The sequence below is a fragment of the Haemorhous mexicanus genome, chromosome 13, assembly GCF_027477595.1.
Source record: "Haemorhous mexicanus isolate bHaeMex1 chromosome 13, bHaeMex1.pri, whole genome shotgun sequence".
Classification (NCBI taxonomy): domain Eukaryota; kingdom Metazoa; phylum Chordata; class Aves; order Passeriformes; family Fringillidae; genus Haemorhous; species Haemorhous mexicanus.
The window spans coordinates 462,382-478,574 of NC_082353.1; the positions used below are offsets into that span (position 1 = coordinate 462,382).

A 16,193-nucleotide genomic window follows, 5' to 3' on the forward strand; every position below is an offset into this window, starting at 1 on the left:
TAAGGTGTAATGGTACTAACTAGTGACTTTAAATTCTTGACTTTAAAAAGTATATAAATTTGTACTATCACGTGTTCAGATGTAGAATAGTTATATAATTCTAACACTTTCTGTAGCCTACATGTGTAATTTTTTTCAGGGAGACAAGACCCCTGTCTTACAGCAAGCACTTTCTAGTATTGTTTTTTCTAAACTTTGTAGTGAAGTGTCATACAAATTAGACTTGGAGGACATCCTTGGTGGAAAAAGTGTATGTGCATCTATTTGTATTCTACATTACCACATAGAAACTTTAACTTAATCTAATGGAAAGTTATTTCAGTCCAGAGAATAAGCAGCTAGTTTGTGTATCTTTACTTATAAGACATCTGTCATATTTTTATGAAGTGACAGTAGATGGCATCACATTTTCAGTGGTATTATGCCACATAAAATCTGTGTTTCTTAAGAAGAGGCAAGCATCAAGTACCACCAAAAGGAATATTAAGCAGCTTAAAAAGCTGTATTTGTTTAAATAGCAGTGTTATCTGAATTAGCTAGCAGATAAGGAAGCACAATATAGTGCTTAAATTATTCTGTATTGTTAAGCTTTTTTAGTTTGTTTATTGGTTTAAATTCTTCTGTGAGATGTGAGCACTAGCTTTAAGCCAAGCCTATATTAATGAGAATAGGGTTGATTATAGTTTCAATTACCAGGTTTTTTTAACACAGTGATAGAAGTGGCTATCACACTTTTTTCTAATTAGGTAGTTAGAATTTTCTGTGTTGTTTCTGCTTAAGGTGATAAAACCCTTAAATCCTTTTGTCTGTCTTCTTTTTATTTTAAGATTGAAGATGCTATTATATAGTGGTATTAATTCTCTAAATTTAATTCTTAGAGTCATGCTTACAGTTAACCTCAAAGTTCAAAGGAGAAAGTTCTTTATTCCCATAAAGGTTTATTGGGTAGTTTTCTAGTATAATATTCCTTATAAATATACTAAGCGTGTAGCATCATGGATAAAATTGTTAGCTTCCTGACATTTGCATAAATGTTTCTAGGGGGAAAACAACCCCTCATATTGATCAGATTCTGACCTCCAATTTGTGTTTGAAACTGTTTTCATATCAGTGCAATACCATCAATGGAATCAGCTGAATAGAAATCTTGTTTTGCTGGAGGCCTGGAAAAGGCTCTTGGAACTATTTAAAGGTGGCACTTCTCTGGATTAAAGTTTATTCAGTTGGGATGGAGATATGTGTTCTTACTCCCACTTTGTCCTCTATCAGGTAGTTAGAAACATTTCAAATGTAGATGTACAGCAGATTGAATTTGCCATAAACCTTGATGTTAATCCAGTGACTTATTGAGAAAGGCATAAGGATTATTTTGATTGTGCAAAAACCATTCCAGAAAGTTTGGTGTTTAACATGTGAATATAGTGTCAATAAATGAAATATCTTGGATGTAATTTTTCAGACAGTTTTTGGTACTGATGAATTAGGGGTTGGAGGTGGTCAGAACAGCAATGGATACTTGTGTTGAGACTAGGCTAAAGTAATTTTGTGTTTACTTACTATTGTATTACAGCATTTCTCCATGTGCTTTTGAAGGGCTATTTTCCAGTTCCCTTAGTTCCTAAACAAATAAGCAATATGAATATTTCTGCCTTCTGTTGCCTATTAAGATAAGAAGTGCTTTATTCTGCAGGCACTACTTTTTGTCATGTTTTTATCTGTCTGGTTTTTCTTTTTTGTATGTGTGTATGAATTTTTGCCTTACATGTGCATATAAATGCAATTTCTGTAGAGAGTCAAAACCCAACAGAAATAAGCCAAAATACAATTGCTAGACTTTCAGTATGTGGACTTGATGTAAAGAATAGTGATAGGGTACAGGCTATGCTAGTGTCACATAAACATCCAGCCCCAATTCAAGTATTAGGGATTTCTGTCCTCTCTCCCCAAAATGCTTTGATTCATAATGGTATCTAATATAAAAAAGATAAAGTAAATAATTGTACTAATTATTATCAAGTCTTTTCAATTATGTTTTTCATGTATTTCTTGCTGCACTTGTCAAGCTTTTGGAATTTTTATTTTATTATGGATGAAAAATACCAAAATTATTTACTATTTTGTTTGAGCACGGCATTAGAAATACAGTTAATGATGATATACAAAGTACATAGTAGGTTTGAGGCTTTTATTATTTACTTGCTTAAGAAAGTTAAATGGATTTGGGGTCAACATTAGGGAAAACTTTACAGCATTCTGCACAAGGTCTAAGCTTGGGAACACTTGGGTAATGTTAAGATAAAACTTTCATTTGCAAGATCTAGAGATGCAACTGCTGTTTTCTCTCTTCTTTTCTTCCTCACCCCTCAGAGTGGAATTTACTATGATCAAAGAAATTATAGCAGCCTTGGATATAGTAAACCAGTTCCTTCCTACCATGTCTGTCTCCTCTTTCTATATTAATTTAATTATTTATAGAAAGTACGTATATGTGGTTTTGTTTACTTATGCCATATGACACTAACTTATCTCTCCATGATACTTGCAATTATTACAGTTAAAAGCGGTAACAGTTGTATTTTTTGCTTGTAAGGGTTGTGTTTTATAAAATTAATGTGTAACATGCGGATTATGCTGTTCTGCATGTGAGGTTTTAAATTTAAAATAACTTCTGTTTCATGATTCTATATGATATACAAAAAACAACTGACAGCTGTGACAGTTGCTGTTTCAAATTCCCATCTTTTAAAAACAACAAAAAAAAGTCTAAAGTGTTTAGCACCATTGCAGTACTTTTTTCCATCTTAATATAAATTATAAAATACTGATGTATCATGAGATGAGTAATATCTTCTAGTACCTGCAGCTATGGTCATGGCCGGGTTTAAATAACTAGCTAGAGAAAACTGACATGTTATTTGAGAATTACTTAATTTCTTCACACTCTTCCACAAATCTACTTGGAAAAAATACTAGACTGGTTTGATAATGTTTAAATTTATTTCAAAGAGGTTTTCTTGGAGGCTCTTCCACCCTTCCTGAAAGTTTCTGTCTACTATAGATAGATTAAAATTTAGTATTTAAATCTTTAGGGCTTTAGTGGAATATAGAACATAAATTTAAAAATGTATGTATGCAGAAAAAGTATTTCTGACTTGTTCTGTTCTTCACATTATAGTCATCTTCTCTATACAGTGATCCAGTGGCACCAGCTAGGAGTTACAGGATTAGTACAATATAAAACAATATCTTACTTATCTTTAGATGTTTGAATGGCCCAATATAAATATAAAATTACACTTTTCTTCATAGTTGTCTCCTTTAAACACTGGTTTGATAAGAAGTATTTTGTAAGCACCATATGCATAGTTGCCTTAAATTTGTATTGTATGGCCATGAGGTTTGACAATATTACATGTGCATTTAAAAAATATTTTTAGAGTTGTATTTTCTGTGTGTAATTTTCTGGAGGCATTCAGTTTAATTTTCTTAATGTTGTTAAATTGTCTCTTTAAAGTATTTTAGTAGTTGCTGTTTAATACTCTTTTTACAGGCAGGCATAAAGTTGGTGAATGCAACAATGATGTTGAAGAACACTGGGGTTAGAATAAGTTAATTCAAGCATACTAAGTAACAACTGCATGTATAATACCAAACCAGTATTTTAAAAAGTTTAGCATTTGGATGGAAATCAGGAGATTACTGAAGTTTGCGGTAAATACACCTTGAATACTTTGAAATAGGATGCCATATTTAAATTTAATAAACATAAAAAAATGCAATAGCATGTAAACCTAATCTGTGTCTTTACAAAATTAAGAGTAGCTAGTAGTGCCATAAGAATGGCTAAGGTAGCTCTAAAAAAGTTGTCTTTAAAAATTGCCATGAACATCTGAAACTTTAAGCCTTTAGCTGCTATAGTAGTTCAGATCTATCTTACACTGCCATTTAGAGACATGCTAAACCTATGTAAAAAAACTATCAAATATTATGTAGTATTTTTAATTAGTTAGTGAGATCTTCTTTTGCACTTGGATTACAAATAGATGATTTACCTTTTTTGGCTTTGTGTATGCTCTCAAGAAAATGTTAGAAGGTTCAGTGAGAGAACAGTACAATGAAGACTGCTATTTACAAATAACTCAGATACGTACATAATTCTAATTTCTGCTGGAGGTTTCTTCATAGGGAGGGGCAAAACAGTATGAAATGGTAATTTTTTTTCTTTTTAAGTTGCGTTTCTCAGAGCTGCTTTTATTATATACTGCATAAATAGATTTCAGCCTTGCACCTTTAAACATAACTCTCTCAGGAGAATGTGCACGAGTGACTGTAAAATAAAATCACTTAGTGAACTGCATAGCTTCAGTTCCCAGGATGTGTTAAAACTTCTGCAGGCTTCCTAGCAGTTAAAACCAAATTGCAATTTAAATGTTTAATTTAATCTTGCAGCTATTAAAGATTTGAGTTTTTTTAAACTGTTTGGCTATTTTTTAAGGGAATTCTTAGTGACGCATGGAAATAGACATGTCTTGAAGTAATAGTAAATGGTGCTGAGAATCTTAAAAAAATTTTTTTTTACACAAAAAGTATGCTACTTACAGGAAATACATAGATAGGATAAGAGAGTACATGACTCTGCATAGGAATTACAGTGTATGAGTGTGGCATGATAATGGCTGAGACTGGATATACATGGTATTTCATTCCTTCTTTCTCAGGCCTCGTTGTGTGGTAACGGATGACATAATTCAAATAGTTCTTGCACTCTTAGTGTAATAGGCCTCTGGTTGTTTCTTTCATTATCTTTGTTTTCTGCAGACAAAAATCTATGAAAGTTGTGAAAGTGTCCTTCATAACTTTTCTTTAGCCATCTGAATGCGGTTATTCTTCAAGAGCAAGCTCAGTCCAAAGTAGTCCTGTGGTGAGCACTCCTGTGCACGATTTGATGAATGCTTTGATATTAACACATCAGCAGTTACGAGTATGTCCACTTGGTTTCACTGACCAACACACAGATTTGATTTTCCATTCTGCATAAGAAGTTTTGATTTTTCAGAGATGTGATTTTTAGTAAGATGTAAATTTTTAGCAGTAAGACAGTAAGCTGTAGAAGGAGTGTGTTTTTCTAAATATCTTTTCAATGTTTGTAATAAGCAACTAGTAACTGAAGTATAGCTCATTGTTGGGGTTACCACCTATGTCATAGATGGGGCAAGCACATGAAACACACTACAGTACATGTGGAAAAGTCTTTCTTTTGGGGAAGAGGATTAATGGAAACTGTTATATCATGCAGTAAGAAGTTTGCTCATTTTTATGATAATCAGTATCCAAAATGAGACAAAATTGTTTCTGGGTCTGTATTGTATTATTAAAAGTGTCATTCTAAACTTGGCTCTTTGTGCTGCAAAGTGATTTTAAAGAGTTTTGTTTTTCTTCTGCCACAGAACAATTGTCTAAGTTTAATTGATATAGCTGCTCATTTGTCACACCACACAAAACAAAACAAGTTATCAGTGTTCTAGTATGGGCTAAATTGAAATGTTCAGTCCTTTTTAAAATTTCTCACGTATTAACAGTATTATATGTACTAAACAAATAAAGCCACATTTGTCAGAAACTAATGTTTTTAGCTACAAGAGATATCAGAGTAAATTTTTGAGGGTGTAGGAAAAAGATAATTTTTGCTGTTGCTTTATGAAGTTATAAGACGTAACAGGTATTGACATACATATATAGTCTCTTGCATTGTGAAAATGCTACTTGTCTCCTTAGATTTTCTTAACACTGAGATAATTTCTTAAAAGTATATACTTTAAGATGTGTAGGAATATATATATTTAAAAAAATATACAAAGGATCTCACTATGTGTATGTTATACCAGTCATGCCAAGGTACATTCACTCACACTAGTGAACTAGTGAATGCTTAATCGAGTTCAAAGCATTTGTTTAATGAAATAATCCTGAAAAGCAGATGAGGTAAAAATCTTATGAATAATTTAACATTAATTTCCTACTGTTTCTGTGGCTTGTAGTTTGGTTTTATTCTGGATAATGCATTTGAAGTCAGCTTAGTTCTCTCTGAAAATCAGAAGAGCAAGTAGGAGAGATCCAGAAGGTAGAAAATGCTTGTGAGAAACGGTATGATGCTTCTCCGTCTTAAAATGTATCAGTTTTGATGAACCCATTGGGAAAGATACTAGGACTACAAAAAGTATAGAAGGAGGGAGAGCAAGGTTTATTAGGTATATGGACCTCTCAACAGCCAAGAAAAGTGGATTTTGAATGACAGACCAATACTGTCATAGATTGTAGCCCGAGTTGTTCTTTTGCTGTAACCATAATAAATAAGAATTCTCTTCAGTATCTCTATACTTTGTGAAATGCAAGTGCAATAGGAAAGTTTAGCCAAATTTCCAACTATCAAAATTTACCTAGCTAGCTACATTTAATGAAAATTAAGATACTAGTTTAAATATAGATGTGGCTGAAAAATAGCTGGAAAATTTGTTGTCAGAGTAATAAAACATAACATAGCAGTGACAACAAATACAAATTCTGTAGTCCTAAAATAGCATAATAGCCAGGTGTTCATCAGTAAACTGTTTTTTGTACATCAGTTACATATTTAACTTTTAGACATCTTGCTAGGTTTTAATCACATACATCAAATATAAAGAATTTTTTTTTAAATGGTGAGAATTGAATAAGCACAATATATTTTCAAACTATTCATAGAAGGATTTTCTTCCAATAATCACTTTCACCGTGAAGATTGTATTTAGTTTTAACTTTCTGCCTTTTGAAGTAGAATGTTATCAATAAGGTTATGATAAACCTACTCTTCCCATTTAAAACTGTGTTTTACATGCATAATGTTTCTCAGTTGAGTATTTCACTTGAATTCCCATTGCAGATGTAATTGTGCTTAGACATATTTTGCCTTTTTTAACAAGAAATGTGTCACACTAGCATTTTTCCCCACCTTTTAGGTGCTAGTCTGGCATACATCTTTGGGGAGTAACTTTGCCTTCTAGTGTAAGACGTCTTACACTTAGCAATGAGAGGAAGCCTAGATTATAGCTCGCACTGTTGGATTTGGGTTGATTTGAAAAAAGACAACATTTGTAGAGAAAAATATTTTTTATTTATCAGTTTATATAATCTGTCTTTTATGATCTGCAAACTTTTTAAAATTTTTGTAGTTTGTGTTTGACCTTAAATTAATACTAAACCCTTTTTAATGTGATTTATGTTTTTTTAATATTATGCTAATTGAGGAAGATGAATCAATAATAAATGTTCATTGTTTTTATGCAATAATGGAGATTTAAGGTAGGATTTTTTTAGTTTTTAATAAACTTTTGTTCATTCAGTAGTATCATCTTCAGTTCTCTTTCACCTTCTCCTTATCTTTTGAAGTTCTCTGATTTTTCTCATCCAAGTAAAACTACTGCTGATTATTTCAGTCGTTCCAACCACAGGGGAAGCATTGTTTCCAATGCAGATTATGGCCAAGTTTTGAATAGTGTGAGTGTAATGCTTTTATTTACACTATGGTGAATACAACAAAACCATGGATTTTCTTTTCATACTCTGAAGGAGGAAAAACTGTTAAAGCATTCTAAATTACTTAGTTGCAAATTGGTTTATTATGGAGTTGGGGCTTGTTTTCATCTAAAAATGTACTGAGTGAAATTTTAAAAAGCATATTCCTTATTTTAAAGGAGATTTTGTCTGCTGCTAGAAGCATGTGACAAGTGTAACACTTCACAATTTCGTGTGTGTGTGTGATAAGCTTAACAATCTTTTAAAGACCCAAATATTTTACATTTTTTTCTTATGGAAATTAACTGTGCTAGGGAGGTTTTTGTGTACTTCTGGAGTACTATTACTTCTTTTAGTGGCAAAAATACTTAGAACTCTGCCCGCATTAGTGCATTTTAGTGTTCCTTCATTCCATATGAGATTTTTTCAGAATCCATTACTGAAGCACTCCTTGCTGGCTATGCACTTCTTCAGAATCCCATGTCGATCAACAGATGATGTTACAGGAAAATTATCATGATGGTTTTCCTGTGCAGCTCCCTTTAGGCTGAACATTGTTTATAACAAACCTAGCCACCTTCCCTTTCTTGATGCTGTAACTTCTGAAAATTCTTGTTACTTGCAGGCAAAACTTTTGTGTTTAATAGCATGGAGTAAAAGGCAAACTTCTGTTCTTAGATATATCCTTTGAAATAGCATTTAGGGTTAGCAGATACAGTAGGTAGGCAGAGAGGCTGAGAGCACTGTGTTTATTTAGTTGAGCAAAAGCAATGGTATATGGTGATCAGCAGTGTGTAATTGCTTGCTTAGGTGAGAGCCCAAGTCTTTGTACCCTTGCCAAGCAGTGCAGCAAGGGCCAGCAACCTCACACTGCAGTTCAGGAGTTCAGACCAGACACTCCAAGAAGCTCCACAAGGACTTTATTGTTGCAGTCTGCCAGGTTACAGCAAGGCTGTAGAGCCTCTGTCTTCAGGAGCTGGTGACATTTGCTAGATCAAACCACAGCTGTTGCCTGTGGTTCTGCTTTCAGTGAGAACAACCACTTTCTGGGACTTTGCATTGAGATGATACTTTAATACCATTACAGTGCTGTATAAGTTGTAATAATTCATGTTATTTATCATTTGTATGTTCTCAATCATGAGAGACTAATTATTTCTCCAGCTTAAACTTTAGCACTTTTTTCGCCATAATAAAGCTGACTTTCTGAAATTAATGCTCTGCTAAAAGAAATGTGGAGGCTGAGACTGGTAGTTATGCTGCCTTCTCAGTTGCTTGTGTTATCATCATCATTTATTATTAGATTCAAAAATTATATTTTTATTTAGGTTAGTCTAAATGTATCATTCAGATCAATACTGGTAACAAATATTTGCAATCTATAATTTCAGTACATCGTTGGAGATAGTGAATTTGTCATGAAGAAGCAATGTTGCTTTTATAGAAACCACAATAGGAGGAAAAAGAAAAGTCTTATAAAGTAGTGTTTGTTTCTTCTGTGATTGCAATAGACTTCCAAAACTATTTTCTCTGGGAGAGAGAAAAACTGGTGTTCTTTGAGAAGCAGGATATGTGAGAAACCATACTAAATACGTGTTTAATCCCACTTACTTTGATTTATAGAAATGTAGAAAATGTGGACATCTACAATACAATTTTGCAATAGCAGTTTCCTAAGAAGGGAGTGTGGTAGTTCTTCTCCTTAGTCTTCAGTAGATAAAATATGAATTGAAATTATTTTTTAGATTGCTTTTACTTAGTACACTTCAGTTATAGGCTTTTACCTGAACCAGTTTTATTGTGATTTAATCGCAGGTGACCCTTAAAGAGATTGAATGTACAGATGTGTTTTCTGTTAACTAGGTTATTCACCCTGCTGTCACTGACTGCCCTAAGTGTACCTGCATGAAGCTTCGTATCTGTTATGCCATCTAGTATTGTAGTGATTACTCTTGAAATTTAAATATTACTTGAAATATGTATTTAAATATACTTAAAATTTAAAAGAGTGTGTTTTGTTGCTCAGTACTGGTATGACATTTAAGAAACTTTAAAGAAAGGTTTCTGGCTTTTTTCTTTACAAGCTTTTTTCTTTACATTTATTTTCAATTGAGGTAAAAACTATTTTTTAAGCTAAATATTATTTTTCCTGTCTTGAGCTATTCTAACATCTGGTATTTTTGAAATGGTTTCATTTAAAAATATTTCTCTTTGAATAAAAGATGCCGATTTGGTAGTTCCTTATTACGAAAGGTAATCATGTTCCCTATTCTCTTACAGCTGGAAGAAAAGAGTGAAAAATCACATTCAGAAATATTTTCAAGGGTAAGACTTTTTAATTTTCAAAACTTTTAAAATTATTTAAAGTCAGTGTTCATTCACAAATCACAAGTGTTGAAATAATTAAAAAAGTTTACATTCTGTGTATTCTTTGTATTTTTTATCAGGGTTAGTTTGCAAAAATATTTTTAGATAAACTTTTTTATTGCCCAGAATTAGTGGTTTATGCCTTTTATTTCTTGAGGGGAAAAAATTAATTCTTTAGTTTACTTTTGGCCAGTAATAATTTTCTATACTATTTATTTTTCATGTGAGAAATACTTACAAGGAAATACTAAAATTTCCTTGTAAATTTTAGTGGAGGCTAAAGCTATAAAAATCCTTATGATATCTTCTCAATGTAGGCTTTCTTCTGAATCTTGGATGGCAGAAATTATAATAGTTAGTAATACTGTAAAAATATGTAGTAATATTGTAAACGTCTACAGTATTTCAGCACTATTAGCCATCTTATGAATATCTTCTGGATAGATGACTCAAAATTCTAATGTTCTGATACACTAAGTCATCAACAAGAAACCAAGACTTTATCAAGAAGAAACACAGGTGCTGGAAAATACTCAATGGAAAATACTGTCTGTAAACTAATACTAAGAAAAACCAGAGAGAAAACCGTTCTGTGACTTGGAAGAAATTTATAAAGAGTATTATCAAGTACACCAGAAATAACCATATGATTCCTGACACAATGTTTTTCCCTTTTTTAAGCCCTCATCTCGCAATTCAGTAAGTGCAGCTCCTCAGAGTGGCAACTCATCTAGGAGAGGAAGTGGAGATGCAAGTAGTTTGGTGGATCCTGATGCCTCCCTCAGTGAATTACGGGTGAATTGCATTTTTAGAGAATTTGGAGCTAGTTTATATAGGAAGATTGTTTTTTAATACAGAACTTCTATTATAATAAGAAAATGTTATGAGGATGTAATTTTCAGTTATGAAGTATTATTTTACTTTCTTGGTATTTTATCTTTGTTTGTGTTCATAATTATGGTTTCAGAGTTTAGCTTATTAAGATAAGACTTTATGTCAAATTTCAAACAATTCTGTCTTATTTGAGATGTCTTGGAGTTAGGGTTTTAACAAAACCTTAATTTCTGTCAAATTGTTGTGAATTAATTTTTATTTTTGGGAATTATTGCAGGCACTGTCATTTGACAGAAGTGCATGTAAACCTTTTAATGCTTTTTCAACTTAAAATTATTTCCCCATACTTCTTATGCAGTGGTTCATTCCTATGTCCTGCAGGATATCTATGATCTTAAGGACCAGGTACATGATGTAGAAGGGAGATACATGCAGGGACTTAAAGAACTAAAGGTATCAGGGCTCCTCCCCAGCATGCATTCTGAGTGGGTGTTTTGCATAATGGAGTTGTCACCAATTTCAGTAACATAGAGTGGCTTCACTAACAAATTTTTAAATTTCTTTAAAGCATGTGTCTAATTTTTAATGCATGAAGAGCATCAGCTTAAAATGTGTATGAGATCGCATTTTTATTATTTGATTACAGTTAGAAGAGTTAATGCTTTTTGATGTTTTTATATATATAGGTGTTTTTTCTGATAAGATAATGAGGTGGTCAGTTTATATTTTTAGAGGTTTTTTAGCAAATAAACAGATATACAAAATAATTACTAGGTATTAAATGGGGAACAAAGAAATGGGAGATCATTATGACAAAGAACTTAAGAATTAGTCCTCCAAGTTTCAGCAAATACTTCATATTATAAAGCAAAAGCAAAATAATAATTTTAAAAGGTGTACTGCAATTAATTTCGGCAGGCATATTGCTTGCAGGGGAAAATTAATTTTGTTTTAATTTTTTGCCATTAAAAAAAATCATTTATGCTGGTTTATATTCCCATTATTTTCTCTAAATCACAGATTGCTTTTTTCAGCATTAGGCTAATGAGTGCTAAGGAAACTTTCCTGTCTGGCAATCCTTCATCCCCTGTAGTAATCACATTCCCACCATTCCAGACTTTCACTGCTGGGAGCAAAACCCTCCAGTGAGTCAATGGGTGCTGCGCTAGACTGGCTACATGCACCATTCTCACACTGTCAGTCAAGGTTTCCTTACAGGCTTGGCCACAGGTTTCCCATAACAGAGTTTCAGACATCTGATTTTTCTAAGTACTTTAATCAAGGCAGAGTCACACAAAACTAGCTTGAGATCTGGCTGGTGCTGCCAAGAATGGACCCTGAACCAAGCAATCCATTTTGTATACACAGTCCATGCAGATGGGGGTGTGGAGTATTCCTGCTGAGCCATTGGCTCCCATTGTATCTCTGAGTGGCTGGTTATCTGGCTGGTGCCATAGGTTCCCATGCACCTTGTTGTGCAAAGGGTCAGTGCCCGATCACTGCTCTTGCTTCAAGCTGCTGCCATTTCCCCCTTACCAAGGGTGCAATCTGCAGTTTGTACTGCAGCAGCACACTGAGCTAACTATCTGTACTGAGCTAACTACCTGTAGTAGATGTAGTTTTCCACAGGAGATTTGTCTGTATTTTGACTTGTTTAAACTAGTATGTATGCCTTTCTTTTTTACATTTTTACACAATTAACAGTGCAGTACATTTAAAATAATCCTACTTTTCACTGTTTTGTATTGAAGTGATACAGAATTCAAAAAATTATGGGGCTTGCAAATCTTTTCCAAAATATTTGTTCCATTCTTTTTTCTATTGTCTAATTATGAATGGTTTAATGTAAAAGTAAAGAGAACTTTTCATATGTTTTATATCCATATGGAGACTGAATTAAATGAATGCTTCTTGTATTAGAGCATGTAATAATGATGCATTTATTAGCTTGCTTGAATTTCTTCAATTTAACAATATATTAGATTATATAGTAAGGGGAAAATAAGTAATATGAGCTGTTTAGTGTGGCAAAAGTTATTTCCTCTTTGAAGTTATTTCCTTTTTTACCTTTAAAGGAAACTTTAAACCTGATAGCAATACGTTCAGATGAAGTATGTTTTGGTTTAGTTATATTGGTTTAGTTATATGAGTATTGAAAGAACTTCAAAGAGTAGTAAATTACAGGCTTGTTAGACATAATGAGGCATAGATCAAGTGTAATGTGAGACTGCTTCATGTGTTCAGAATGGATCTAACTCTCATTCTTTATGTGCTTGCCAGCATCTCATGATCACTGTTCTTAGTCGAGGTTAATGGATTATTATTTATCGTAATCCATTAGAGTTACCAAAGAGCACAATGTGCAATAATAAGATCTTAATCTATGCTTGACTTTCAGAATTGAACTGCATTTTATGTTGTTGCTAGTACTGAATAATGTGTTCCTAGGTTAGTTCACATTCCATAGAGATTCTTTTGGGAACCATTTGTTGGTGTTTTTTTTTTTTTAAATTAGGAAGGTGGTACTTCTCAACTTGTACTTAATCAGTTTGTCTTGCGTGTGTTATAGAAGAGTTACCAGGATACCTGCTTTACACTGCGTTTAAATGTTGGGGAGGTTGGTTGGTTGGTTTTTTCCCAGTGTTGGACTAATGGGGATTTGTAATCACACTACCTTCTGAGCTCTCTGGTTGTCCTTATGCTGCTAAAAGTGTGGGTTTTACCTGGCTACAAATATACTGGGTGTCAGTATAAACGGTAGGATAAACTCTAATGTTTTTAGTTCTGATTTAGTTAGGTCTTCAAATCTTTTGCTGTCTCAGTTTGATTGTTTTGTTGCTTCTTTATGTATTTCTTTGCATCAGCTGGAAAGGAATTCTGTTTCTTTTCTCAAAATTTTTCTTTTATGCTGTTAATCATCTTTTATGCTTGAATCATCTTGTTCTAGCTGAGCAAGCTAATTTTTATAGCACTTTACTATAAAAATTAATCTAGACTATAAGTCATGGGTGGTATTTCTTCATAGCTTTAGGTTATATGTAGAGCCTTATGTGTTTTTATTCCATCTGCTTCATCCTTAAAAATCCTACAGTCTCCTTCAAGTGTTCAGAAATTATTTAAAATCAAACTGGAAAACTCCCATAAGCTACATGAAATTCTTGAACCATGGGGAACATGTGTGATGCTTGAAAAGAAGACAGTTGCAGGAAGTCTTTGCAGTGTTTCAGTTTTTTTAACCCAATAGAGACTTAGACATAGCTTAGCTTCTCTCTCAGAAGCAGTTTTCACTCTTTATATCCAAATCAATCTATTCCTCTTTTGTAACTGCAGATTCATCCTCACCTGCCATTATTTTTTTAATTAATGACATTCTAATACAATGTTTTAAACCCCAACCTGGTCTTGCCTTTTAAGGCTGGAGTCCTGGAACATGTCATGCAGTAAGGGGCTGAGACAATGGGCTTTGATAAGTCTTGGAGTAGTAGCTGGCAATATTGTTGCTGTTTTCAGCATGTCTGATGGGAGGCTGTGGAGAGTAGATGGCAGAGTTCTTTGCAAGGGAAAGACAAAATAGACAAAAGTTGAGTTGTAGGAGCAGAAAATCCAGTTGGAACTCAAGAAAAAAGAGTTTTCACAAGGAAAGTGAACACTGGTACAGGTCATCCAGCAAGTTTGACAATCTGCAGTCTAGGTTTCTGGAGACACTTAAAATGGAGATGAGCTGTGAGCAACCTGATCTCAGTTGACCCTCTTTAGTTAGGAGATTGGACAGGCTGGCCTTCAGAGATCTCTGCTGAACTAAATTACTACATGACCCTAGTCACCACATTCACAGAAATAATAAAATTGGACTTTTTCCCTAGTTGCATTTTTTTTGGTAACATTTCATACCTCCCTGTGAAATTACTATAGCATTCATTACAATCCTAATATTTCTTTTTATTTACTCTATACTGGATTATTCATTGAAAGTCTTTAGGTTTGCTAGCTCTAGCATTTTGTTTTGCCAATCTTTACAAGATTTGTTGTATTTACGGCATCACAAAAAGAAGTGCTTTCTCTGGTTTTAATCTTCAGAATTACTTGCACACAGTTATGTTTATATAATTTTTTCTTTTTTCTTATCCTGAGTCATCTTTGCTGCTGACTACTACTTCCTAGATTATAGTGGTACTTGTCTTATATTTTCACAACTTATACTGTTTTGTTTCTTCTGATCTGTAATTATTTTTTCTGGGGTTTCAAAAAATTGTATTTCTCCAACAGAGATTTTCAGAATTCAGTGAAATAAATATATGTGATTATGATAAAATTATAAAAGATAAAATACGTACTGTAAGGACAGCTTTCCCAAAGTGGAGATTTACAGTGTGGAATAGTGTTTGGGGATAGGGAATTTTTTTACTTTCTCATTGCAGAATATTGAACTGTGACTTGGTATTTCTAAAGAGAAGACATGACTATAATTCCAAAACAAAAATGATTGCATAATTTTACTGTTTAACAGATAGTGATGATAAGTATTTTTTTAGAAAACTTAGATTGTTGACACCTTCTCTCTTAATATATTAGTTGTAGTGTTCTATTTTCTGGAAACCCAGGTTTCATGCCCTTTCTATGATAGTGCTTCTACTGTCAAAATACAAATATTTAAAAATGGAGATAATGCTACTTATGTCTTCAAGGAACAGATTACATGAAGTACAAGGAGGTTTGTAGTAGGGCTTAGATCTACTGGGTCCAGGGATTGGCTTAATAGTTCTTTTTCGATTCTAAAATTAGGACTCTGAAAATCAATTTTTATTATTTTAAAATTATTTTTAAATTAAGGGGCTGAAATGGACCTTAAAGATCATGTAGTCCCAACCCCTATAATAATGCATATTGAAATAAAGGCATGCTTAAAAGTGCCTGGAGTGATAGATGTCAACCATTTAAATACTTAGAAAACTGTTACAACTCTGACAAAAAAACCCAACTATAACTAAAAACAGGATAAAATGGTAAATGGGGGAGATTTGTCTAAGAGGCTATATAGCATGGCGTGTACACCTTTAGGTAGAGAACCAAGTTACATGCTTTTAAAAAAAAAATTAGTAAGTAAACCAAAGATAAAATACCTGTTTAAATAGTGAATCCTTTTTACTGGAATAATGTGGCTATCTAAAAGTTTTGAATCTAAGGTCATAGGGACTACTTAAATAACAAGCATTAAGTTAAAGCTACTCTTGGAATTATTTTTGTGGTCTCTTTTACTGATTTAGTTGTCCACATTCTCTCTGTTAGTTTTGTTGCCTCATTCTGAACTGTTTTCTCATGCATGCCTTGAGTAATGATATTACTGCCAGATACATGGTATTCACTAGAATGTGAAGCTGTGATATTACTACTGTACCCCTGTGAGTTGCTGTGAATGTGGCAGAGTAGAAAATGCAAGTGGA

The 16,193-nt window shown here is 33.1% G+C and overlaps 1 protein-coding gene across 12 annotated transcripts in view; it reads left to right on the top strand.

Moving 5' to 3' along the window:
* LRRFIP2 (LRR binding FLII interacting protein 2) overlaps positions 1-16,193 on the top strand; it is a 52,209-nt gene that overhangs the window by 21,805 nt on the left and 14,211 nt on the right. For 11 of the 12 annotated variants that reach the window (XM_059857822.1, XM_059857827.1, XM_059857828.1 and 8 more), the window contains 2 exons: positions 9,832-9,876; positions 10,600-10,713. In XM_059857822.1, the coding sequence (XP_059713805.1) occupies positions 9,832-9,876; positions 10,600-10,713 (159 nt within the window). The remainder of the gene's footprint in view (positions 1-9,831; positions 9,877-10,599; positions 10,714-16,193) is intronic. The other variant, XM_059857829.1, reaches the window with a different exon arrangement.